Here is a 25540-nt window from a genome sequence, read left to right as displayed (position 1 = left end):
TTTTCATTAGTCACCTCACAAAGCAGAAGAACTAAAACCACTGGCATACAGTCCCCCTTTCAGTTCAGGTTGGTCAAATTTTTTTTATGTATGAGTAAATGCCAAAATAACTTTATTCAAATTGATGACTTGACTGAGTTTGTTATAAAAGGAGAAACACGTCTAGTTGGCTGTGAGCCACAACTGTAAATACTTAAGATTAAATGGTACTTGTAAACAAAATTATTGAAAATAATTTCAAGGGATTTAAAAAAAAAAAAAAAAAACCAAATACAAGGACAATTTGAACACTTTAAAAAGATCACTGATCGTTTCCACTGCCTCCATTTATAAGGATGAGGAAGGCATGAATCACTAACCTGCTTTATCCTCAGTTTTGTTGAGGGACATGAGCAGAGCATTTGTTCACATCTCAACTCAGAATTTTCCCCATCAGGTCAAAGCACATTAATAACAGGCCCTCCTGGTGAGAAGTGTAACATTTGAGGCTAGCTGTGGAGACACACTGAACACACAATTGAGTATAATAACAAATCCAAAAGGAGAAATTGCACAATGGTATTTTTAGAAATATTGGGGTAAATTGTTTTTAATGTTTATTCAATAAATAATTCCAGAAATACGAATTGCAAATGTGAATGTGTTGAAATAAAAAAGGCACTTAAAAACATTGGTGACAGGTGTAACCTTTTTTTCCTTTATAAAACCCAAAAATTCTCCAGATCGATAGATAAATCCCTTACCACTGATCTTTAAAACTAAAATTACATTATCGCCATTTATTTCCAATAAAAAAAATGTTTGATCGAGGCACCATAAAGCAGTTGGGTAGAATTACTGATATAGAAAAAAGTGGGACACCTTCCCAGTTCATATCCTACAAATAAAATAAGGCAAATTTAGTGAGCACATAAGGCAGGTTTGCGTGCATTTGGCATTGCTATGAATTAAGGACCTGAGTTAGCTTTAAATAAGCGAGTAAAACCTGGAGCCAAAGAGTAGTACTACTGTACACTGACGTCCTTTACTCTACAAAGGCTTCCCAAGAAAATATCTTTTCTAGACAAAGATACATTTCGATTGTTCAGATGGATTAAGTCACGCAGGAAAAAAATAAAAATAAAAATACACACCATCGCCTTCAATCCAGTTCTGTGAATACATATATGGCTTTACACAGAAACCAAAACATCCTGTACACATTTCATAGCTACTGCACACAGCCAACTGGTGCTACATTTGAAGAGTTTCAATCCAGAGAACTTCAGAAAGAGTGTGACTCAGTCAAAATTATGACAGACTCAATAAGACCTTTGCTCCCACAGCAAATCAATCTTAAGACCTTCTTAAACTCACCTGTGTTTTTGAAATATTGACTGATAGACAGCCACGTGTTTAACATTGTATACATGGTTACTTTGACAGGAACTCTCCATTTGTTGCCCATTATCAACATCCAATTCAACCCTCAACAGAACACTGATGGCTTGATAGTTCTATATTAAAAAATAAAAAAGGCTTTCTGTTACCTTGCCAAAAACTACAAAATCAGTTCAACACATTCTCTCAAGTTCCGCGCAGAGGCAACCAAAGAAAAACCACAAAAAAAAACCCAAAAATAAAAACGCATTTATACAGACTGTACACATTTCAGATGATGCATAGAAAATAAAAACAAGTTAGTAAAACACACTGAAACAGTGACAAAATTCTTTGCTATCATTTGGTGACTACAACAACAACAACAAACAGTGAGAGCATTATAAAACCCACCCCTCCCTTCACCCCAGCCCATGTTCTTTTCAATACAGTGATGTCACAGTGAAGGCAACGCTCCATCATTTGCCCTCGTACTTTGGATTGACGACAGTTGTAACGGCACTTTTGTAGATTGGATTCTCACCCTGAGAAAAACAGAAGAGCAACATGAGTGAGTACGGCAGTTGTGAACCGAGTGATCAGGTTAACAGCACTTGTCAATTTCACAACAACACAGTTTTGATACCAGTAAGCTCAACAGTTTAAGAATGTGTTATAAAGCATCACAGCAAACAACAAAAGCCAGTAACAAGCATTATTTGTTTGGTTTTAAAAAAAAAATACTTAACAGATAATGGAACATTTCAGCCTTCATTTTATTTTTATCTGAAAGATTCAAAAAACACCAGCTTTGGAGATATATGTTTTTTTTACTGGACAGCGACGTATACTGTATAAACACAGTGAGTAGGGTCTACATTAAAGAGAATAGTTAAAATATTATTGCAATACTAATACTATTGTTTTTATGAGTTGTTAGTTCGTTCGACATCAAAATATTACACCAACCCAGAGGTTAACATGCCAATTTCACAACATGCAGTCACCAAACATTTCATTTTATTGCAGTCCTACAGAAAGGTCATTCAAGGTGTACAACTGCACTCTGCTGAAAGTGCATGCAGATACACACGGCCAACAGGTGATACAAACTTTAACCTAAAGAGCAGCGCCTTTATTCCCATAGCTGGGATTCTGGAACTGGTTAATAGGACTCTTGTAAATGGGGTTCCCTTGCTAACATGGAGAAGGAAAAGGGGGAGATGAAAGGGGAAAACAGAAGAAAAGAAATTAAGAGAAGCAGGAAAAAGCAGTGTAAAGGACAGACACAAAAATCTGAAGGAAAATGTTCAGCATAGACCAGAAAAGGTCAGAAAGCAACTATCAGTGCCACTCAAAATCCTTTTCTGTCTGTAGTGGTAAGTTAGCTCTTATTTCCTGTAATATGTGATTTGTAATATTTCAGTAGATATCTTTGCTTTTATTTTACTTTCATATTACGTCAATTTGGTTAGCAAAAAAACAAAACAAAAAGACTGAGGCCCCATCCGAATCCGTGTATGGTTCGTTCTTACATTATTTCGTTTCAAAACCAAATCGGAATAATTTTGATTTTGCTGAGTCCGATTTGCGTAGCTTTCCACACTACTCCGTTTTAGTTTACAAACAGAAGTAAAACAAATACGATCTCCATCCACACCAGCGTTTTAGAGTTGATCTCCGTCTACATCAAAATGACTTTAAACGCACATCTAGTGGCCGTTCAGGTACACTGGGCATGCGTGGACATGGAGCAGATGGTCTATTCCGTAGTTAGAGATGATTTGGCGAAAGAATAAAGTATTACAGACGAAGAATCAGACCAGATATTTTTTGCATGGACCATTAACGAGCTGGGACTGTTACTGAATGTAACACGGGAGTTAAAAGCGGCTGTGGCGGCAGAAAACAGGCTGGGAGTTCTCGTAAAGTAAACGGCGACATGCACAGTACAAGTGTAGGCAGATAGGCTATAAGTGTTATTTGCACGTTTTAATTCGAAAATAGTAGTGTGGATGGGGCCATATAGAAAACCCTGAAAACCCCCCTGACAGCACCAGCTGTCTTGCTCCAGCATGTTTACTAAGAGAATACAAAAGGATCAAGCGCATTACCTCTGAACAGAAAGTAACTTTCCAATGTCTCTACTTTCTTCTACTTATGTGATAAATTTACACATTTATTGTTACAGTTTCCCTCCACCAGGCCATAAACACCGCTGCTGTGACTTCCACACAGCCAGCAGCGGTGGAGCTTTCCATAAGTGCTCTCCCAACAGTACTGTTGGTCTGCTTCATTGCCTTTTATGGTTGTGCAGTTATACCGTGTGGACAGTGAGAGGCAGCACTGTCAGCTGAGGGGAAGGCCGCTCCCTCGGTGAATAAAGACTAAACAAAACTGCACGGAGAGGAGGTTGATCAAGGACAGAGTGAGGGCCACAGAGCTGGAGATTCTCTCTGAATGTGTTGTTCTGATCGGGGATCCTCCACATTACTCTGGTTTAAATCTCTCTTTCGGTTTCCAGACATTCCGCTCGTGTTTCTGCCGATTACTTCACACATTTGACTACAGAATAGACACTCACATCCATAAATGATCTGGAGAAACCTGCAATGTGATGCTCAATATTTTTTGTGTTTGATGCTTCTCCATAGAGTCTAAAATCTGTAAAGTCTAAAAAAAACAAAAAAACAACATATCTAACACAATTAGGGCCCGTGTCGACCGAAGCATTTTTTTCTGACGCCAGCATCTTTTTTCCAATTTTTCCAACTTGTAAAAACGCCAGGAGCAGAATGAGGCGCTGTCACTTTTTACCCAGCCATCCAATCACAGTGCAGGAGGGGCGGGACAAACACCACACCGAGCACATCCGATCTTGAACGAAACAATGTGCATACTCGCTGAGGTGTTTCCTCGCCTGCAAAATCTCATGTACCCATGTACGGACAGTCTGTGCTCTCATGTTTCAGCCTTCTCTTCATGCAGAGCAAGTAGGCCTACGTACTTTGTGGTGACATTTTCACATTCACTAAAATTAAGTAGGCTACCCTAGTTGCAGCACATCGCCTCCACGGAAACGCCTCCAAAACGTGTTTTCAGAAGAACAGGTGGCGTTTTCACCTGGAAAAAAACGTTTTGGTGGACACGGGCCCTTAAGGACAACCAGATTAGAATGTTTACTTAGGTAATAAATAATCTTCTAGCAATTATGTAACAGCTGAAATAACGCTAGATGGAAGGATTCAGGTAACCATTATTTGAACTGTGGAAAAGAGTAAAGCCTGGGCAATAGATAAAGTTCCCATGGCCCCAGATGCTCTGGGGTGACTGACTCACCGTGTCCCACTTGGCATTCATCTTCTCCTTCTCAAACTTGGCAAACTCTCGGCGGTCATGGATGATCATGAGAAGTTTCCAGATGAGCAGCAGTGCGAGTCCGATCAGCACAATACCTGCTACCACACCTGCCACGATGGGGATGATGTCAGGTCCTGCCGGGCACTCTAAAACACAGAAAGCACACAGAAACCAAGTTAGATCTATTGCTAAAGTTCATAAAAATAATCTAATCTTATAAGAATCCTGTGTGGAAGTTATGATGCTCCGTTGGCTTCACCTGTCAAAACTAAGTTTGTAATGATGGGGAACAAACCAACTGATTGTGTCAGAGCTTTAACACAAATAAGCAAAAAAAGCAACTTAGATATTGATTATACAAGTGAGGGTGCCACAAAAAGGTCCAGTTTGGAAACGGGCATTTATTCAAAAAGGTCCAGAAATAACTCATTTGTACGTATCCTTGTTGAATGCATTTCATTCCTCATAAATAATTTGCTAAGCCAACTTAAAAACCAAACTGCGTGTTTTACACATGTTTTACAGTAAAATGATAACTAACCAAACAGCATCTTATTCAGTATTTCAGATGATGTTAGTCCAATCATACCCAGTGTCTCCACCACGTAGACCTCCTTGGTGTCGTTCCTGACGGCATAGGTGTAGTAGAACCAGCAGTCGTTGGCGTCTCGCTCTTTGCAGTGACTCAGTGGGAAGCTCTGGTCTGTAGGCTGGGGCAGCTTGTCGCGATCCTTCACCTTGATTAGCTGGAAGTAGCTACAGTCCCGCTCACATGTATCCTTCTTGTCACCGGCCTCAAATGCTCGGCACTGCACACAGTCTCTGTGAAAACATTTATGGGAAAGTTGATTTTCTCCATGTTGTATTCTATTTATTAGAGTCCCAGGATTCCTTGGAACGAGCTGTGAAAAGTTACTAATCGAAGCAAACTACATGCTTCTGAATGAAGAAAAGTGAGGAACCAAGAGGCAGAGATGTAGGCAAGATTTCAGAAATAATCATGATACTTAAAAGTATACTTTCGTTAACTGTTAATTCATTATCATCATTATATTTTCTGTAGCATAAATTCTGTTTCAAAGAATAAAAATGTGGTGGGGAAATACTGAATCCTTATTGTTCATTTATTTGTTGGTCTTCAAGTATTATTTTAAATTAGTATAATTTAAATGTACTGAGTATAAAACATATTGCAATCTGTCTATAATATACTATATCTACAGATTGTAGAACATAAACTGCTAAAAACCTCTACTAGGACATAACCTCACTGTGTTCAATGGTAGATCTGGCCCTGTCCCTAGAGGAAAAAGACACAGGAAGCAGATGCAAACTGTACACAGACAGGCATCGGGCTCAAACCCAAGACAAGACAAATGCATAAACATTGCAAAAACAGTTGGAAAAACTTTTGCACAATATGATAGTTTGTGTCACCAGCTGAACTCCTGTTTTAATATTTCTTAACATTACATTTCTTGCCACGAATGTAAGTCTTAGACTCACTTGTGCTCAGTGCAGACACCAGGGCAGGTGGGACAGATCTCGCAGGTTGGACCCTGGAATTGGTGGTTGGTGCATTTGCAGACTCCACATTCACAAGTACCGCGGCCATTACAGATCTGCCCGTTCTTGGCTAGGCAGGTGGAAGTCTCCAAGGAACAGTCGCAGGCACTGCCTGTGAAGTTGGCATCACAGATGCACTTCCTGCATTCGCAGCGCCCATGTCCTGGTAAAGCACAGGCAATGGCAGGGGTTACCACAGAATGTACAATGAAACAGATGTCTCTTAAATAAATGTATTCCTATAATCCTCACCTCCGCAGAGCTTGTTGTTCGATCGGTCACAGTTGAAGTTGTCGCACTCACAGTACTTGCCACTGTAGACCTCTGCAAGATTCTCCCGCTTCTTGCATTCGCAGGTGCCGCAGACACAGTCACCATTGTTGCTACAGATATCTGTACCGTTGTCTTTTCGACAGTTGGCATCCAGGTCCTCTGTCCGCACTTCGTCCTTGCTGCACTCACAAAGACGCCCGATGCGTCCATCATTACACCTGGACAGAAAGTAGAACGTTAGCCATTTCAGCAATAATGCGTACTATCAAAGTCTAACGTTGCGAGCAGAGTATAATTCCACAAGACAAGAAAAGTTATTCTACATGTTTGGGAAGTACTTCAAGTGAAGAACACTGGTCTGAACCAATGGGTGTGTTTATTTGGGTGGTGACAGTAAAAAAAAAACAACACATTTCTCCCTCCTCATTTATTGAACCTTGTGCCACAGATGCCTAAAATCCAACAGCTTTTCATTCAACGTATAACTGCACCTGGTAAGTTTATTTGGCTGAATACTTACTTGCAGGCTCCACACTCGAAGGTCCCGTTGCCCTCGTGGCACTTCTCACTGTTGGGCTCTCCATTTGTGGCGCACTGACAGTCGCAGATGAATTTCAGAACTATCTCCACCTCCTCATTGAAGGCCAGTGGTTTAATTTTAATGGTCTCAGTCTTGCCATGCGATGGACACTTTTGGGATTCAATGGAAATCTTGAAGGACACCTGGTAACCAGAAGAGAGTTTATAGGATCATGAAACCTATTGAGGATGCCTTGAAGCTTATTATTCCACTTTTTAGACATGAGTCATTAGCTTGTAATGCATTTGTCATTTATTTTGAAGTGTCTTTTTTTATGCATGTGTTTTATCCCCTCTGTCTCATTTTAGAACAGCCAATTCCTATGATCAGTAGCGGACATTAATGTAGCAAGAAGGACCTTGTTGTTTACAAGCTTTCCACCCCAGAAACTGGACATCCAGATTATAAAATGCCACTGCTGCCATGGTGCAATTTGTGAGGACAATGCCTTTCCCTCTGTGCTATCTGAGTTGAGAACCTAAATGTTTCAGATGCGTCATTTTCACACGTGCAAACAAATGGCAACAAAAAGTATTGTATCTACCTCGTCTCCGATGGAGATGTTGGAGCACTTCCTGCCGTTCTCCCCGGTTCCCACCACACCGTTCTTACAGATGGACTTGTAGGTGATGGAAACTCCCTCTGGCAGCCTGTTGTTTTCCAGAATGACCTCAGATGACAAAGACTGTCCAAAACAACAGAAATCAAACAATCACTATAGGCTCCGGCATCTGTGCATATTAAAAAAAAGATTCAGCAAACAACCTGTGCATCCAAGCCTTTTCCATACGGAGACCCAGCTGCTACTGGGCAGGAGATTTTGCGTTGTCTGGTCTCATGTGTGTGTTAAGGAGTGGCATGGCTAAGGCACAGCTGTCAACTTTGATTTGGTCAAATGGACAACATTCATGTAACCTAAAATGTGTGCACAGTACTTAATGTCAGGAAGAAGTAGTCATAGTGATAGTGCCTTGAGGTTTTTCACTTTATTTGACTTTGATCATTTAGCTTCACGAAACACTTGCAGGTGCGTTTCCTCTTGTAGCGTTCCATTAATTTTTATTTAGCTCAAGAATCCTTATTTAGTGAGGGGGGAAAAGGATGTAGGACACTTCCTACAGGATCAAAGCAAAATTATGTGCAAATATTTTTACAGTATAAAATTAATAAAAGAATATGATGAAAAGTAATCAAATTAAAATCATAAATTGTCTCTTAAATGCCAGGGACAGTTAGACGTCATGAGAAGATGCTGCAGCTTGACTCACATTGTAAGCATCAATAATGAGTTTGATCACATTGCTGGAGTTTGAGGACAGCGTGCCAACAGCTGATTTAGGAATCAGGTTTTTCAACTCCTGAAAGAGACACATTGGCGGATGGTAAGAATAGACAGAACACAATGTGAACTACATGATGTGAATGAAAAAGTCAACATTTTAATGAAAGAAGCTAGTTAAAGCACAATGTAGATAAAACACAAATATCACCTTGTAAACAGGCTGGAATTCCTCAGTGACGGCAAAGATGGTCTGGATGTTGTGGTCACTCAGTTTCTGAACCAAATGGGCGATGGAGGGGTAGTCCTATCAAATGGATTCATCAACACAGGTAAATTAACAGAAGCAGAATGGGTCATCGACATCAATAAGAAATTGAGGGGGAAAAAGAAAGTCAAGCTGAGCCCTGGAAACATTCTGCATATTAAATAATACATACATAATAGTGGCTCATGGTGTACATGTTGTTCTCCAGGTGACACTTCCCATCGTTGGGCAGGACAATGCCGCCCAGTTTGCCATCTCCAGCAAAGTGGAAACCAGCGTCGGTGGAAAACACCAGCAGACGAGTCACGTTCCTCCAGCCGATTTGGTCCTGGGAAGACAAAGAGAGCATTAATATTCTCATTAATATTTTACAAATTTGCAAGACACCCTTGCCTACATAAAGTGCAGTGGCAGAAGTCTAAATTTCCTGATTGCTGACACTACAAAACAGCCACTACAAAGCACACGGGAAAAACTCTTAAGCAACGTCCTACCTCACAGACCGCCACCTGCATGATGGCATCGAAGCCCCCCTCTGGAGAGTCCAGGTTTCCTGAGATCTGCTGCTGACTGACCAACCGATTGAACTCGTCTCCCTTGTCTGTCAGCTTGAGGACGTTCTTATAGCTGAAGGGGCTGGTACAGTTTTGGTTTCCTGTGCAGGGGTTGATGAGCCTGGCTGGCGTGGTGCTGATGTAAGGCATGACCGTCTTCTCCACAAATGAGCCAAAACCTAAAGAAGAATTTTATTTTATTTTTTTTATAAAAATATTTCTAACACTACAGCTTTTCTGTTTACTATTATCCTTTTATTGGGGAGGTTTCCTTACCAATCCGGAAATCTGAGGTAATCTCCTGCATTTCCCTCATGAGGTCAGTACCAAGGTTTTTGACATTTTCCAAATCATCTTTCATGGAGAAGGAGAGGTCCATAAGGTAATACAGGTCGATGGGGTAGTCCTCTGCACGCTTGAATTTCAGATCAAAAGTCTGGGGCTCACCTTAAGAAAAAAAAAAACCAAACAGCACAAACATTACATTTCAACGTACCTACACCAGCCTGACTAGAACAACAGAATAACATATTTTAATTTTAGAATCTACCGTTGTTAATTGTAACCTATTTAGTAAACATTTGGAAAGCGCAGGCATGAAGGAAATTTTTAAAGGTACATTTTGCAGTACAAGTTTCCTGTTGCAAGAAATCCTCCTTTTGGTCAATACTATACTTTAGCTCTTTTCCGAAACATATTTTACACAGAAATAATGAGTTCTTATTTTGCTGCAGAGCTGGTTGACTTGCTTTGCTACGATACCATAGACCGGTAAAGTACCAAAATGTATACTGGCAATAACACATAACCACAGTTTCAATCAGACTCTTCTCCTGCTTTAGAAAAACATTCAAAGATTTGTCTGAATAATTTGAATAGTTACCAGATCTGAGTGTAAGGGTGAGTTTCTGGGGCTGGATCTGGGTGATCTGCTCAGGCTTCAGTTTCTCCGCTGTGTCCTTCTTGCGGTTGGTGACGGGTCGGTTCTGGTTAATGGTAGTGCTTCCACGTGGGTTCTCAATTTTGGTCACATCACACTTTCTCTTCTTCAGGGACTCCAGATCATCACAGCGAGCTGACTTGGACTCACCCACAGTGAGGAAGGTCTGAGAAAGAGCACAAGAGGTTTTTGTGAGGATTATTTAAAATGACAATTGTACTCCATAACAAATAAAACCTAGTTCACACTACATGATTTTTTGCCCGATTTGCCACTCGGCGAGCTCAGCGACCATCAGGCTGTAAAGCGCCAGTCGCCAGTCGTAATGTGTGAACTACATGAAGACGCATCAAAACGGCTCCCCGACACATTTGACACATTGCCGACGTCTGTCAGAAACCCAGCATGTCAAATATCTGGAAATGTCGGCCTCAACAACCCACATCCAGCCATCCACTTTAAACTGTCTGTTTTTTGTTCTTAGGCAGCACTACACAGGGAGAAACAGATGACTGGGAAGCCTGGCTACGAATATATATTGGATGCACATGATATCCCGCAAGGCATAGCGGAGAGGTTGAGACAATGAACAAAACAAAAACAGTGCTTTGACCCAATTCTTTCAAAAACACATGACCCATTGAGGCCTTTTTTCTCTCCCTGTACACATCAGATAAGATTTAACCGAAAGTTTAAAAAACACAGAAATATAAAACACCTACTGCTCTGAGAACAGTGAGTAGTACAAAAGAGTAGGTGATATACAGAAAGGAGTTTAGTCGGTCTCAATCACACAGGAAATAATTTGAGTCACGTTCTCAGCATACACAACAGTTGCAGTTTTTAGTTCATGTAGTGAAATCAGATTGTAAGGGCGCCAAGTGTTTGTTTATGGAGGATTTGTTCCATTTTCGTCTTTAGAGTGATTCCTTTATGATTTGGAGTTGATTTCGAACATCACATGCCCTCTGAGTATGAGAAGATTAAACCAAATGTACTTCAGTGCTGCAGATATTTCACCTCATCTGGTAAGAAGGCCAGCAACCAAACAAGACTGGAATAATAATAATATTATTGTGATTTCATAAGCTCAAGGGTAGCATCAGTCTATCAGTCAGCAGTCTGAGAGAAGTACAGATACTCACTGTCTAGATATTTGTCTAATTGACAAAAACACCCAACCCTGAGAGATGTTTTTATGTTATTTAGAAAGAGAGTCACCCTGGTGAACCATTTCAGAGTAGCTACCGACTCACAGAGCTAGGCTGACCAATCAAATCTCACTATTTTTGGATAACTAAATAAGTTCACTAGTCTGATACGGTCACCAGTCTGTATCAATTTAATGATGAGATTATATTTGGGAATGATTACTGATGGTTTCCAATAAACAACATTTCAAGATTTATTCTCGACTTGCACTTTAACACTTTACATTTGGTTGTAGCGTTATATTTGCACTCTTTCATACTTTCCACAATGCTGCACAACATTTTCCCTTAGGATAAATAAAGTTCTAAATCGTTAGTGATGGAGAAGAGATACAACAACGAAATAGGTTGACACTTCACATTTCACTAATTAACAACAGTCAAGTGACCTCAGAAATGTGTGTCACCAAACTGTAAGACCAGAAAATGTGTTCAGTAGGGCTGGGTATCGAGTTCAATACTTTTTAGGTACCGACCGAATTACCTCAATACCACAGAGTATCAAAAAATGCCTTGTCTTTCGGTACCAAAGTTTGATACCTAAAGGTTTTTGTTAACGCCAATGAGCCAATAAGCATGCAGCATTCTTCTAAAAGTGATTGTAATTGGCTGTGGTGATGTCAACACTAGTTCACGCCGGTTACGCACAGAGACGTGGCTCGTGGATGTAAAAGACATGGAGAAAATCAAGTGTGGCCTGATGCAACAGTGCGCGATGCAATATTTGCGACGTAAGATAATTGCTGCCAAGAGCGGCGACACTACAAACCTGGTGAAGCCCTTGACTGTGCATGGAATAAACTTAAGAGCAGAAAGTAATTGCTCCGTCTTTGCTGCAAGAAGACAGAGCAGTCATCGTCTCAGCACTCTACTGCCACAGAGCTTGCTTCAACATGGCCACCATACGAGCAGTGTTGAGCAGTAGCGTCACTAGAAGTAGCGCCATTAGTGGATACTAGCAACTACATTTCTCAGTAGCTTTATGGTAGTGTCACTGTTTTCTGAATCAAATCAAAGCTCTTTTACTGACCGAGTAGCGCGGTAGCTTCCACACATGCTACATTTTCAAGTATTTCTGAAGGATCAGTAAGTGACGCCACTGCCACACACGGACCTGTATGTGCAGCCGGCGGAAGCGCTTCCGTGTGATGGTGACATCATGTACCGATCCTTGGGCTAATGTCTGCAACTTTGCTGCAGGGGAATAAAGACACAATCTTTGAACGAAACCCAGCCCTAGTGTTCAGGAAACCATCGTCCGTCTCCCCATGCCCCTGCACTAGATTACAAAGCCTCGTTTATGGGTGACGTTCTGGTTTCTCACACAGATTCATTTGTGTTTGAAGCCATCACTACACATTTTATTTAAAGTAGAAATAAAAATACTTCCCAAACAGCAGCACTTTGTAGCCTCCACATTGAAAATTCTACTCTAGCTGTGAACTAATGTTTCATATTAAGCTCAAGATCCTGTAAATCAGTATTTCCCTGCACTGTGGTCTCACTCAGTAGTCTTCAGAAAGAGTTATTTGCCTTGGGTACAGAAAACATCTAATTAAAAAGGATTACACAGTGTTTCCAAAACAAGAAGTAGCAGCACCCATGTTTACAATCAATGGAACAGTTTGTGGTTTACTTGCCTTTGGTCGAAAGGCAACAAAGAGCAACTCCCTTGAATCTCTTAACACACTAGTACTACTCTGCATTTGCTTGTGCATGTATTTATATGGTAAGTAAAGTTTATGTGCACCTTTACTATTTGTATAAATAGTAAAGGTAATTTGGTTTTAACCCTGCCTCTCTTTTAAAATTATTCAAACAAATGAATAAATAAAATAAATTAAAAAACACTAATCAAATGTTATCTAAATCATAGTATCTTAGGATAGTATTTGTCTATTTAAATCTATCTAACTAGGGCTGCCTTCTGTTATACGCAGAAATGTTGGAATTTTCAAAATGTGTTCTTTGTATTTATTAGAAATCGTGTTTTAATTCACAAGATGATGTCTATCAGCTTTGTTTGTATCTGTTTGTGTGTAATTCAACCATTAAGAAACACTGCCACACAAACCAGAGAAGACTCTGAACTTGCCACACCCACAGCTTAAGACCGTCTAATAACATCACATAAGTTTTCACTCATGTGATAAAATACTTTTATGATTCGACTCACTTCGTCTGAGCACCATCCACACTTCTCGTCCACCTGGATGCATTCCCCACAGGACTGTGCGTTTGCCTTGATGCATATGCTTCCCTCTGAAAGAGACAACACAAGTTCCAAGATGACAAAACAGAATTTCCATTAGTTCACTAACTCAAACCAGATTCAGTTTTTGGCTGCTAATCACAATCCCTTACATCATGCTGAGAAAAGCTCTAGGCAGTTCACCAAGAGATGACTTCACCTAGTGGGAAAAAAAAGCCTTGCACCACTAGCCAACAGGACTCACACGGTCATTAAACCATAAATGAAGAAATACTCAATTTGAAGAGGACAAAAGCACTGTTGTATTGCACTATGCTTGAGAACTTGAAGTCTAAAACCAGAGAGGGCAATATTTGGCCCAAAGCACAGAGCATGACAACTGACAAACCACGATAATCAACATGAAGAGTAACAAGGAATAAGGATGACTATGGCGAACTAGAGTGTCTGCTAACAGAGCTGAAAAACATGCTATGCTTTAGGCTAGCTAATATTTAACAGCTAAGATAAACAGAGCAAAACCTAAACGCATTTCTGACATGTCCTTGTTCTTACCTTGCTGTGCCCAGCTGCCCCAGAGGACCGCTGATAACGTTGCTATTAAAAGTAACCGCAGATCCATCTGTAACAAGAAAAATAAATAACTCAGTGTTAGAAGCTGAAACCAGGGGGGACATCAACATGAAAGAAATAGACCTACATTGTCTGTGTCTGTTTTAGCGGTCACTAGTGACAAAGAAGTCTGAGCTCAAAGAGTGTGCAACAGTCACATGTGTTTTGTTATGGTTGCCCTCTGATCACACATGTGTGCATAGAGAAGATTGTTGTCTTTACATTTCCCAATGTGACACAGCTGCAGAGTGGACACATTTAGCTCATGTACATTAAAGTTACAGAAATTACTCTATTACTAAGTGTACCATTAACACAGCAATCCCCCCACACACACACAAAAACTGGAAAGGATCTCATGGACTGGTGACTCTTAAAACAATAGTTTTAATTTTAATGAGATCACCGCGATGAATATATTTAGATTAAAAGATATCCTCTGCGATATCATGCCGTGTGTTGTGAAGTCTCTATCCTCACGCTGAGATGAATTGTTAGAGCAGCAGAAGGGAGGAGCGATTCTCATTTATCCCAATTCCAAATATGGAGGAATGATGTGCCCACACAGATGGCGTCAGCTGACAGTTCCACCATACCACATACTTGATTTCTGACTGCGGTTTGGAAACTTTCATTCTGTTAAAGGCCTACGTAAAGTTAGATAAAAGAATAGTCTCATTTACACTTGAGGTGTTTAGACCTATCCAGAGTGACTCATCATGAGTCCAACAGCTGACTCGTAATGACTGGAACAGAGCAGCAGATGCAGCTTTAATTCTAAGATGTCAGACATTTCAAGCCGCCACAAAATGCAAACTGGAGAGGAATAACTGTGGTTCATTAGGCAGTCCTATGATGCCTCTCACTGAGCTGAGCTGAGCTGCTAAGCATTAACCAACCAACCACACTAACAACTAAACAAAGATTAAAATATCCAAAGAGGCTAAAGATGGTTAGTTCATCAGCAACTTGGGACACAGCCTTGGTGGTGGGTCAACATTTTTACTAAGCAAGTTGTGTGCAGAATAAAGTTCACAACCTCACACTAGAAAATACAGAAAAGGGGTAGGTGTGTTCACACGTGTGCGTTCCCATATTTGGTCAGGCTATTTCATGCCTCCTCCTGAACCTCTGCCATTCCCCACAACTCCAGTGACATGCTTCCTCGACTGTCTGCCCAATCTTCAAACTTAGAAACTCAGACCAACTTCCTGTGTATTTGCCCCATAAGATATAAATAGGAAATCAGTCAGTGTTGACTGTAGCCAAGTCTACAGCTGTGTCCCAAAATAAATTATTAAGCTAAGTTCAGCCAATGGAAAAAAGTGCAATTTATATCAACTCTTAGAGAAGAGCAATAAATCGATTATTTCAATTAATTTGAACTTATGGTTTATGAAGATTGACAATTTTCATTTCAACTTGGGTAATTACGCCTCATCAGCGCCAATCTCAGGCAAGACACCGTCCGCTGTAAAGTTTGTTTAACCTGTGTGGCTACTAAAAGCAGCAGCGGAGCTGAGGAGAGACAAGTGAAGTGAACGTTATTCAAGTTGACAACAACTCATTACGTTACGCTAAAATTCAAATGTGGTGTTCTGTCAAGAGATGCAGTTAGAGGAAAAGGCAGCTAGCCACTGGGCTAATTTTTGCAGCATAAAACAGCACAGGCTTAAGTTGCCCTGTCCCGTCTATACAACGGTACATGTGAAAAAAGTCGTTTTACTCCACTAGGACAGGCCTAGTCCAGTCAAAGCTACAGGAGTTTGACGTCACCTTTTATTGAAGATGATTGGACTCTGCAGAGAGTCTGCCTCAAACAACTGAATAATTCCTTTGTCTTATGGGTTTTGTTTAACAAAAAAAAAACAAAAAAAAGATATCAGGTGTTGTGAAAAAAATCTGAGATTTTATCTTAACTGTTCTTCAGTAGATGCTCAGGCTACATCCACACTACTACGCATTTTACTTGCGTATCAGAATGGATCTGTCTGTATTTAAACAACTGAAAACACAGATGAAGTGGCCATTCACTCACTGTGCATGCATGTACCAATGTAAACAGGAAGCAGATGGTCTATTCCGCAGATGCAGAAGGTTCGACTAAATAAGCCAGTGGCCAGCAGCTGAAAAACATGGCTGATACAAAATGCCACACTTAAAGATTTGGAGAGTAGTGGGGGATACAAAAAGTTTGACTTCTTTGATTTTAGGGTGCCTTTTAACTTCTGGCCTGGGGCTACAGATAGGAATTCTTTTCTGTTGATCAATAGACGCCGATCCTTTTAAATTAAATGTATAATTCAAAGAAGAACTTGCGGCAGGACCGACCAAAAGTTCAACATGCAACATACCCAGCAAGATGCTTAATAAAATTCAAGCAAACACCAACTGCAAAGACTTTCTACATATTAGGGCTCCTCCCCAGCATTCCTGAAGACCAGCTTTGTTTAGCGCTCAGCACAGGGCTGCAAATTGTAGAGAGCTGACAGATTGGGAGGCATTCGGGGTCTCCAATGTCTGTGTGCCACATAATGGCATGAGGGAGGCAGTGGCATTTCTGCTAATGATCCTGAGGAAAGGTAAATTTGGAAAAACAGGCTTGCTTCAATATTTGCTCTGAATTAAATATTAAGGACATCTCCCAGAAAATTCTTCCTCTTTTTATTTACATCTGCTCATTTGTTATGGCCATATCTCTCAGGGAAATAAATTGGAGACAGTGGTTTTCATGAAGAGTCTTGCTACTTTTCCAGCTTCAAAGCACAGAGAACAGTGCTAAAGAGCAACTCAGCAGTGATAGCAAAATTATTGTCTGGCCGTTGGAGGAGGAGACGTCACAGAAATGGTGGGACATAAAAAGTCAGTGCTGCTTCCTCTCTGTGAACGTCACTGCTGATAAGAGCTGATAGCAACTTCTGGCAGACAGACTGATGAGACCTAATCCATTCCCAGACTGTGGCAACACGATAAAAGAAGGCCGAGTGGTTTATATGGCAGGAAAAAAAAAAGGGATCACAATAGCGTCTCAGTCAGTGCACAATTTCCTTGAATTTCTCTTCTACCAAAAGTCTGTCTGGGTCTGTCACCCAACCACCTACCACCTCCACAAAGAGGCCACATTTCCACCAATACAAGACAGTTTACCAGACATCTTTTGCAAAGAGCTAAAGTTAAAGTGGAAACCACCTTGTGCCAGCTGTTGCTCATTAATGTTCTATTTTAGTCCAAACTATGGAGGCGCACAGTCGAAGCTACTGTACTTTATCTGTTCCCCATATCAGTTGAGAAAATAAGTTGACTACACATGTCAGGCCATGCCACTTCTGTGCTCGCAGTCACTGTGAATATCTGAGGATCAGCCTTTCCAGTCAAAGTCTAATGACCGTTGAACTGAATGCTATATGATGAACAAAAACACAACTGCTGAGCTGATAAGATGTTTACAAACTCACACAAGGTCTTGCTTCCTTTTACAAAGTCTTACTCTACTCACGCTCCTTTTTGAACACCTCTCTCTATCGTCAAGCAGAAACTATGGCCTATGAGTAGTCGTGATGACAGACCTGAGAGCCTAATATTTAGAGTAACAGGAGTACACTGTGTCCGATCATGACTTTGTATGGTCAAGCTGGAGAAGACAGAGACGGCACATGCTTTGTGTTTGTGATGCTGAACGTTAGTGTCACATTTTTTCATTTCCAATTCTACCTCTGTTAATAAGAGCCAGAGCTCCTCAGCTCTTTCTAATACAAGTATAGTAACTGAGACAGTGGTTTTGACTCAAATATGGATGTGTGGGAATGTAATAACACAGAGCAGGGTCTTGCTGAGTAAGAGCATACATACTCCTAACTTTCTATAGATACAATAAGTTTATGGCTATAGTAGGCAAAATCTTATTAATACTCACATGTCAACTCAATCACAAAGCACCACAGATGTTTGGATAAAACTAGTAATATGAAGACATCAACTAAGGAAATTATAATGAAAAAAAAAAAAACATTCTCATCAACATTACTTCCCAAAGTGTCCAGATTCCAGACATAAAAAATGGTCGGTCTGAGGTGAGGACATTTCAGATCAAAACTTTACACCAAACATCTGCTGGGTGTGATGGTGGCCTTCAGGTCCTCTCAATGACGACCCACAGCTCACATTTTTTTAGCGACTCAAACAGGCCTGGAGTTGTGCTCACTGAAAGCTGCCCCCCCCCCCGATTTGGAATAAAAAACCATGCCAATCACAAACGGCCTGGATGAGATTGAGTTGAAATGTCATTGCAAAATGGCTTGTGCCGCAATTATCATTTTATCTCGATTAACGTGTTTTTATAGTCATTGGAAGCCAAAATCAAGATTGAAATTCCATTAATTGCACAGCCCTTCTACCTGCTTGAAATCAATGCAATAGCCCAGCCAACAACACAAGCAGTGCTCAAGCAGGCCCAGACAAATGTTTTAGTAAATATTTCTTCCAACAGCTGCTGGGAAGAGCTGGCTGAAACTCAATCTTCCACCATGCTCCCTGTTATGGCTCACTGCCTGCCATCAGCCTCAGACAGGTCAGAGGCGTTCTGATTCAATCTGCGCCTCCGGGACAAGAGCCACGCTCTCTCTGATGCAAATCCACAGAGAACATTCCTCTGCTCAGACATGTAGCTGCGTTGCAAATAATCGACTCCCTGTGTGACATCTCCGCCTACTTGACAGTGGCATTCCTTTGGGGATGATTCTGTGGTCCAGGAGAGGCAGCGCTGAAAGAATGAATGAGGAAGACTGTGGCAAGCCATATGTTTGATTCAGAAGATTTTAACATCAGTGTGATGATGTACCTTGACTTCTGGATTTTTCAAGTAGTTAATAAACTGGATTAGCCAGAAACAAAAAAAATCACTATCTTGTTATTTTGTTTACAAAAGGCTTTAAACTGAATTTCCAGTAGGGCTAAACAACTAATCGAAATATTATCAAAATCATGATGTCACAACATAGTAAATGAAGCATTGTGGTGTTATAGATTTACACCGACCTACAGTTTATATTTTATATTCTCTCTCCACAGACTATTTTGCATATCATTCAGCCCTAATTTCTAGAAAATGTATATATTGATATAAACATACATATACACTTCTGCCAGTTTATTAGGTACACATAGAATAATATTAAAGCATGATGAGGCAGTACGATAACCTTAAGCAAAAATTGTTTGAAATTACAGCTCTAAAATGTGTTAATTTAAAATGTCTGGGTAAAAACAACTTTTTCCATTTAACACAATATATTTTATTTTGAAGCAACAACATATACTACTGCTGCTAAGAATATCAAATTACACTATAAAATCGATAATTGTTATTTCAGTGTGGATGCACATCAGGGCTGAATCTACTTGCAAAATTTCTACCTGAAATTGCGATTCCATTTTTTCTTTTTAAGTTTAGCTAAAGTTCAATACTCACTGCCAGCCTATTTTTGACAGAAGCCTCATCAAGCAGCACAGAGCAGATGAACAGGGCAGGAAGTCAGACACAGGACGGCATAGAGAATCCGGTCGATTTTCAAAATTCAACACCCTGTGCAGACTATGATAGAGATTATTAATTTATGGGAGCGATTTTAATTTTTTGGGTATCAGGCCAGTTCAAGTGTCAGTAAAACTCAGATCTATTGGCCAAGTGGGGGAAAATGTTACATTAGACACTGCAGGCTCAGCTTCAGTCACAGCTTTGACTCAAACTGCTGACAAGAGTCACCCCCACTTCTTTCTTTACCCCTTCCTCGGTTCATAGCCTTATTCATAGTCACGTGACGTCACTTCCCAAGGGAAACGCTCCCTTGGAGGGCAAAAAAGATGTTTTTGCTTGGAAGCAAGTGATACACTGTTATTTTGTTACTTTTCTGTTGCCAAAATTCCAGATAGTTGTTGTGCTATTGGATGCACTAATTGACGAGGTAAGGTGCAAGTTGATCGTGGGAAGGGAAATAAACCAGCTTTTGCTTTGTCTCTCCGGGGAGCCAGGTGTGAGTCGCCATCCTGGTCTGTTGCTCACTTGTTGCAGCAGCTCATATGGCTAAGAACAGACAAGTCTGGTGTTGTCTCGAGGTGGAGAAAAGGAAATCTGTTTGTGTTTAATCCTCTTTAACAAAGTCCATATTTGGAAGACCACAGTTCAACAAAAAGGCCTTATGATGTTCCTCTATCTGCCTGAGTTTACGGCGAACTGTTGTCACAAAAACTGATTCTGGAATGAATACCACGTCAGGTTTCTTCACAATATTTTTTGATGACAAACATGATTTGGAAACACTTATATCATCACCTTTCTGCACCTTCACATATGGCTGACAAATGTATTCATTCAACTACAAAAATAATGTTTTGCTGAAGCATAGCTTACTACTGAACACTGATAGAAAAAAAGACAGATCACAAAACAAATGTGATTAGTTGAAGTTGTCTGCTACCAGAATTTTAGTTGAAATGGAGGTTAAAATTCAGTATTCAATTCAGTAAAACAAGCAAGTTTCACACTGCAATCCAGCCTTGAAATTTAATGCTAGATTGTGATGGTCCACGTAACAAGAAAATGCAAGCTGTACATACTCACAAACAGCAAATAGCCATGACTCCTCTTCGAGTATGCATAAGATATTAAACTCATAGGTAATTGCAGAAGCTACCACAACTCTAGCTGGTTCCTCAGTGGTTCCTTGTTTCATGCGACTTGAGGTTAACCAAGCCGTGCATCACTAACCCTGACTGTTGGCTCATGTTTTACTCAAAACAGAAGTGCATATTGATCCAAGTCCCACAACACAATGTGAACTTGCATGTTGTTGCTTAAACTCTGTGCATCATTTCAATCCGGCTTCCGATACAAGCCTCTACAGCCGCTGCAAATTGCATTCACTACTAATACTTAATATACATTTTTTTTTCATCGTTGCTACAACATTATTTCTGAATTTTCTTTTTTTATCTTATGCTGTGTTGCTAACTGTAGTCAGGTGATGCATGACGTGGCGTTCAACACAAGTCAGCATTGTTCACACCGGGTGGTTCATGTGGTAGTCCTCAAAATGAGTTGGGTGCCCATCCCCCCAGCTCTGTTTGCCACCCGGTCAGTCAGCCGCCCCCCCACCTGCTGCTGAAAGTCACAGTCCACTCTCAAGTAAATTAGGTCCCCAAACAACTCAGCATGACCTCGCATCAATTTCCTGAGGGCACGGTCACACATGCGAAATTAATTCCCGTTCACTTCCATTCAATGCAAGCGAAGAGGGTAATAAAAAAGTTGCTTCTGGTGGGAAACTAAATTCACATCTTCGGAGTTGTATTTTCTCACAACTGATCTTGTCCAAAGAGCTACAAACCAGCAAACTGACATCCTGCACTGCCCACATTCACTATGACAAGATTTGAATTTCCCCTCTGCAGGCGATGTTCACTGGCCTGCATTCGCACATATGAAACAATGCCCTTAACTAAACTACAACCATGTACTGATGAAGGATCAGGAAGAACCCGTCGCGTCTGACTGCAAACACAGCATGTTTGAAGGAAACCAAACCCACAAACAGGAATACCCCCTCTATCGAGCTAACATCTGCCATGAAGCTTGATGGTGAACTTAAAAGTGCTATCAAACTATGTGAGCATTACTTTTTTATACTTTAACCTTAGGGAACAGTTTAAGGAAAGCAAGGGCATCAAAAATGCTGTTTTGTCAGTTAATATAATTGATAAAAATTGGATAAAACATTAACATCCAAAAGTCCTAAAATACCAGCATAAAAAAGAAAAGTAAAAGAATCAAACCCTAGTTTGTGGTAGAAACTTTCTGTAGCAAAAAAAAAGGAGAACGATACAATGAGCAAAGTGAGATGTGACAAATCTGACGTGCATAAACATGTTTAACATATGTTTGTACTCAGCTGATACAGTGGCCTGATTCTGGAAAGAGTTAAAGGCAGTCTCCTGCAATTTTTGGAAGTTGTAAACTGCATGACCCGGGGGTTGTCAGTCATATGGAGGAGATCCCGTTCTTTTATCCCTCCCCAGAAAAAATGAGATAATGCATTCCATCTTAAGTAGCTCCATACGATGTCATGGAAAAACTACATACCTGTTCAGTCATTTTGATGTAGATGGAGTATGGTGACAATTTTGACCCTGACAATTTGTTGAACCCCTGCTTTCTTTTACATTTAACAGCCAGGGAAGGTTTTCTTAAATAAGCTGTGCATTACGAACTTGCTACGGTTGAAGTTGGGGCTGTACCAATTGTTTTGGGGGGTTTTGTATTCAAAGCTTCTATAAACAGTAAAGATGTCTTACAATTTCTTGTTTTATTCCAACCTTTCTTGATCAAAACAGTGATTTAACACAGAAAAGTAGTAACTCCAAACTGTTGAGATTAGAAAAGAGATAATGTTTCCCATTTTGCCTGATGAAAGGCTTAAATGATTTATCGATTATGAAATATTTTGAAAATTAATTTTCTGTCACTTTCATAATCAATCGAGGTGGTGTGTGCAATTCTGGAGAAATTCAATACCACGACAAATACCATGATATACAGCGAACAACGACACAGCATGTAAAGTAACTAGCATTAGTTGTGTAAGTTGTGCAAACTGTGGCTACAATTGCTGCTGCAAAGCTTACATGCAGAGAGGACGAGACTGTTCCAGAGCCAGAACACCAGCTCCAGACAGATCTCCTGTAGTTAACAGCACAACATGTCTTGGCAAACTAGAAAGTAAGCTGAATGTCCATGGGCAAGTCATTAAACGTTACCCGACGGCCCAAGACACTTTCTCATTTACAGAGCAAGGGCGTACACAGAACTGGAAGCTACAGTGAGGAGATATTAGCTGAATTTTACAAAATAACCAGTAGTGGATTAGAAGTGCATACCCAAATTAAGGTTGGGGTATGACCAAGTTACTTCTCTCTCCTTTTTATGAAGGTTTTCTTGTAATCTGGTCATAGGTGGTAAGTACTTAGATGATCCTTCATTCCTAGTATTATACTTTTTTGTAGACAGGGATGTGCCCTTCAGCTAAGTTCCCATTACCAACAATAGTCTGTACCTGTAGGAGTTTATGGTTTAGTTGTTTGGTCCATAAAGATCAGAAAATGGATATATATTATATAGACCACAGTCAGTGGACAGACCACTGAAGTGGCTACAACCCCTGCTGAGATAATGTTTGAACCATGACCATATATGCTCTAACATACCCCCGACATGCTTTAAATGGCCATCAACGGAAGGCCCGTCATCCATGATTCATATCTGACAAGTCGGGGTAAATGCCTGGTGTTGAGTAATGCAGAGTGACCCTGCAGCCGGCCCCGGACACTCCTAGCCGAGCAGAACTGCTCACTGTGTTTAATCATTACAACAATGTAACTAAGGGAAGTGACTCAGTGATCTACAGGGAGCTGGCTCTGGTCTTACAGACATGTCTCCCCTCATGTCTACAATTATCAGGCCTGGTGAATATTATGTGCATCCATGTGATCTGTACATGCTGTACAAGATTAAAGACATATGTGTTTTCGCACCTCGATACGGTGCTGTTGCTATGTCATTACGATGCTGTCTATAGAACTAAATTAGGCCTTGCAGCAAGAACTTGGTGAGCACTGATTACTAGTTCAACAAATCAAGCTTCTCCCTGAGATTAACAAGGGAGAAAAAAAGCACCCCCTCAGGGTGAAGTTCCTTTACAGGAAGTGAATAAGACAGGCAAGAACAATCTTGTTCATGTTAAACGCTACAGTCAACAGTCCAGAATCAGAGCTGAGGGCAAGGCTGAACAAGAGACTTTAGATTCTGGTTACCCAATCTGGCCTGCTTTAAGTCATCTTGGTCTTACTGTATCTTTAACCACAGTTTATACAGTCTCTAATGCAGTTTGACCAGACTGGGCTTCAGCTGGTTTGTTTTAGGATAGTCTTTACAAGTCAAACTTCACTCAAATGTTTGCGACTTTGGCCCGCAAAAGGGATGCTGCTTGGCTTTCTTCTTCATGAATGTTTTGCTCATAAAGTAACTTATAAGACATCTTCGTACATGAACAAACACAAACGTTAGAGACATCTGAAATGTTTTTTTGTGTGTGTGTGTGTGGGGGGGGGGGGGGGCACAAACTGAAAAATGGCTGGTTGGACAAATGGATCCAAGTGATTTAACAGCATTTCTAAAGAATACCAGATGGCTTTGATATAGAAGCTTCACTTTCCAGGAAAGGAAAAAAATATATATATATATATCCTGATTGATGCATTAGCATTAGCCAGTATTTCAGACAATAAGAAGCCTTCACAAAACCACACCTTTCTCATAAATAGTGTAACTAATTAAAATACGGTGTTAATAGTTCCACCACCTTCTCTGGCTTTAGCCACCCATACTGCCCTCTTTGGTCATACAAAGCGTCTCAATGGCCTACTTTCTGTACAAAGCCCAAATTAAGATTTATTGAGCATGAGTTGTAGCCAGAACTATGCCAACATTTCTCATGTCATGCTGTTGAAAAGCCGTATTGTATAAGGGAATTAATACAAGTGTCTTTCAACCGCTAGCTAGTTATCGTTAACGTTAATCCACACCCAAAGTTTGCCCCTGAAGACGGGCATTCCTTGCTGCTCCCCTTTTGTCGTGTACAGTGTGTTTTCAGTCGCCTTAAACGTGGCAGACAGGTTAAATGTGACCAAAGAAGGTTAAAATATAACAACACTTACCTTATGCTGATGTTATACTGGCGTTTCAGCTGGTTTACAATAACATTTGCCCCTAAAGTGCCCTCTTTTAAAGGAAAAAAAAAACGGTTAGTGAGGCGAAGAGCCTCAGCTAAAACTGTTATGAGGGTCCGCTTTGTTTTAGCTAACGTTAAAAATAAACCGCACCGCTCAGACGTGCCCCCGTACGTAACGTTCCCAATCACAACCCGTCAACGGCTACCTTATTAAAACTAATATTTTTGAATATGGGATACGTTAAAAATGACATAAGTGGCGAGGAGTCCCCGGCTCGCCCTAACACGTTACAGCCTCAGCTCTGGTGCTGCTGCTCAGTGGTTTTTTTTATTGCTCACTTCAACAAACCTCCTCTTCTTATTTAGACCCCGCCCACACAGGAAGAGACACGGGACGCTGAGGGCAAAAGAACAAACACTCTTCGGGGAACAGTGAACCCGTCCTCACCTCGGATGTGGTGCGCGCGCGCACGTACATACACGCGCACACATATAGGTGAAAAGAAACACCTTATCATGCATTTACATCTGGATAATGGATGTAAGTA

General features: G+C 40.6%; 1 protein-coding gene across 1 annotated transcript; it reads right to left on the bottom strand.

The window, feature by feature from the left end:
• Nucleotides 1-561: 561 nt before the first annotated feature.
• On the bottom strand, nucleotides 562-25320 carry LOC119901714 (integrin beta-1-like). The gene is made up of 16 exons (XM_038717320.1): nucleotides 24979-25320; nucleotides 14158-14224; nucleotides 13567-13652; nucleotides 10123-10345; nucleotides 9516-9686; nucleotides 9180-9418; nucleotides 8858-9013; nucleotides 8629-8724; nucleotides 8407-8496; nucleotides 7683-7823; nucleotides 7079-7281; nucleotides 6538-6776; nucleotides 6226-6448; nucleotides 5309-5541; nucleotides 4699-4865; nucleotides 562-1904 (listed from the first exon to the last, which is right to left on the bottom strand). The coding sequence occupies exons 2-16, from the start codon at nucleotides 14222-14224 to the stop codon at nucleotides 1839-1841; spliced, it is 2400 nt and encodes a 799-aa protein (XP_038573248.1). The 5' UTR covers nucleotides 24979-25320; the 3' UTR covers nucleotides 562-1838.
• Nucleotides 25321-25540: the final 220 nt, after the last annotated feature.

Source organism: Micropterus salmoides, unplaced genomic scaffold (genome assembly GCF_014851395.1).
Source record: "Micropterus salmoides isolate LMB-PRFRI ecotype aquatic unplaced genomic scaffold, ASM1485139v1 Ms_hic_scaffold_14, whole genome shotgun sequence".
NCBI classification, from domain to species: domain Eukaryota; kingdom Metazoa; phylum Chordata; class Actinopteri; order Centrarchiformes; family Centrarchidae; genus Micropterus; species Micropterus salmoides.
The sequence above is the reverse complement of the archived record's forward strand: the minus strand, read 5'-3'. Positions and strand labels throughout refer to the sequence as shown.

What these genes read in the sequence shown, in the direction of transcription:
- LOC119901714 (XM_038717320.1), bottom strand. Translation starts at nt 14,224, where the DNA reads ATGGATCTGCGGTTACTTTTAATAGCAACGTTATCAGCGGTCCTCTGG. An exon ending in TACCTCAGATTTCCGGATTG is followed by an intron (nt 9,419 to 9,515) that starts GTAAGGAAACCT and finishes ATTCTTCTTTAG; the next exon opens with GTTTTGGCTCATTTGTGGAG. An exon ending in TCATTATTGATGCTTACAAT is followed by an intron (nt 7,824 to 8,406) that starts GTGAGTCAAGCT and finishes TGTTTTGGACAG; the next exon opens with TCTTTGTCATCTGAGGTCAT.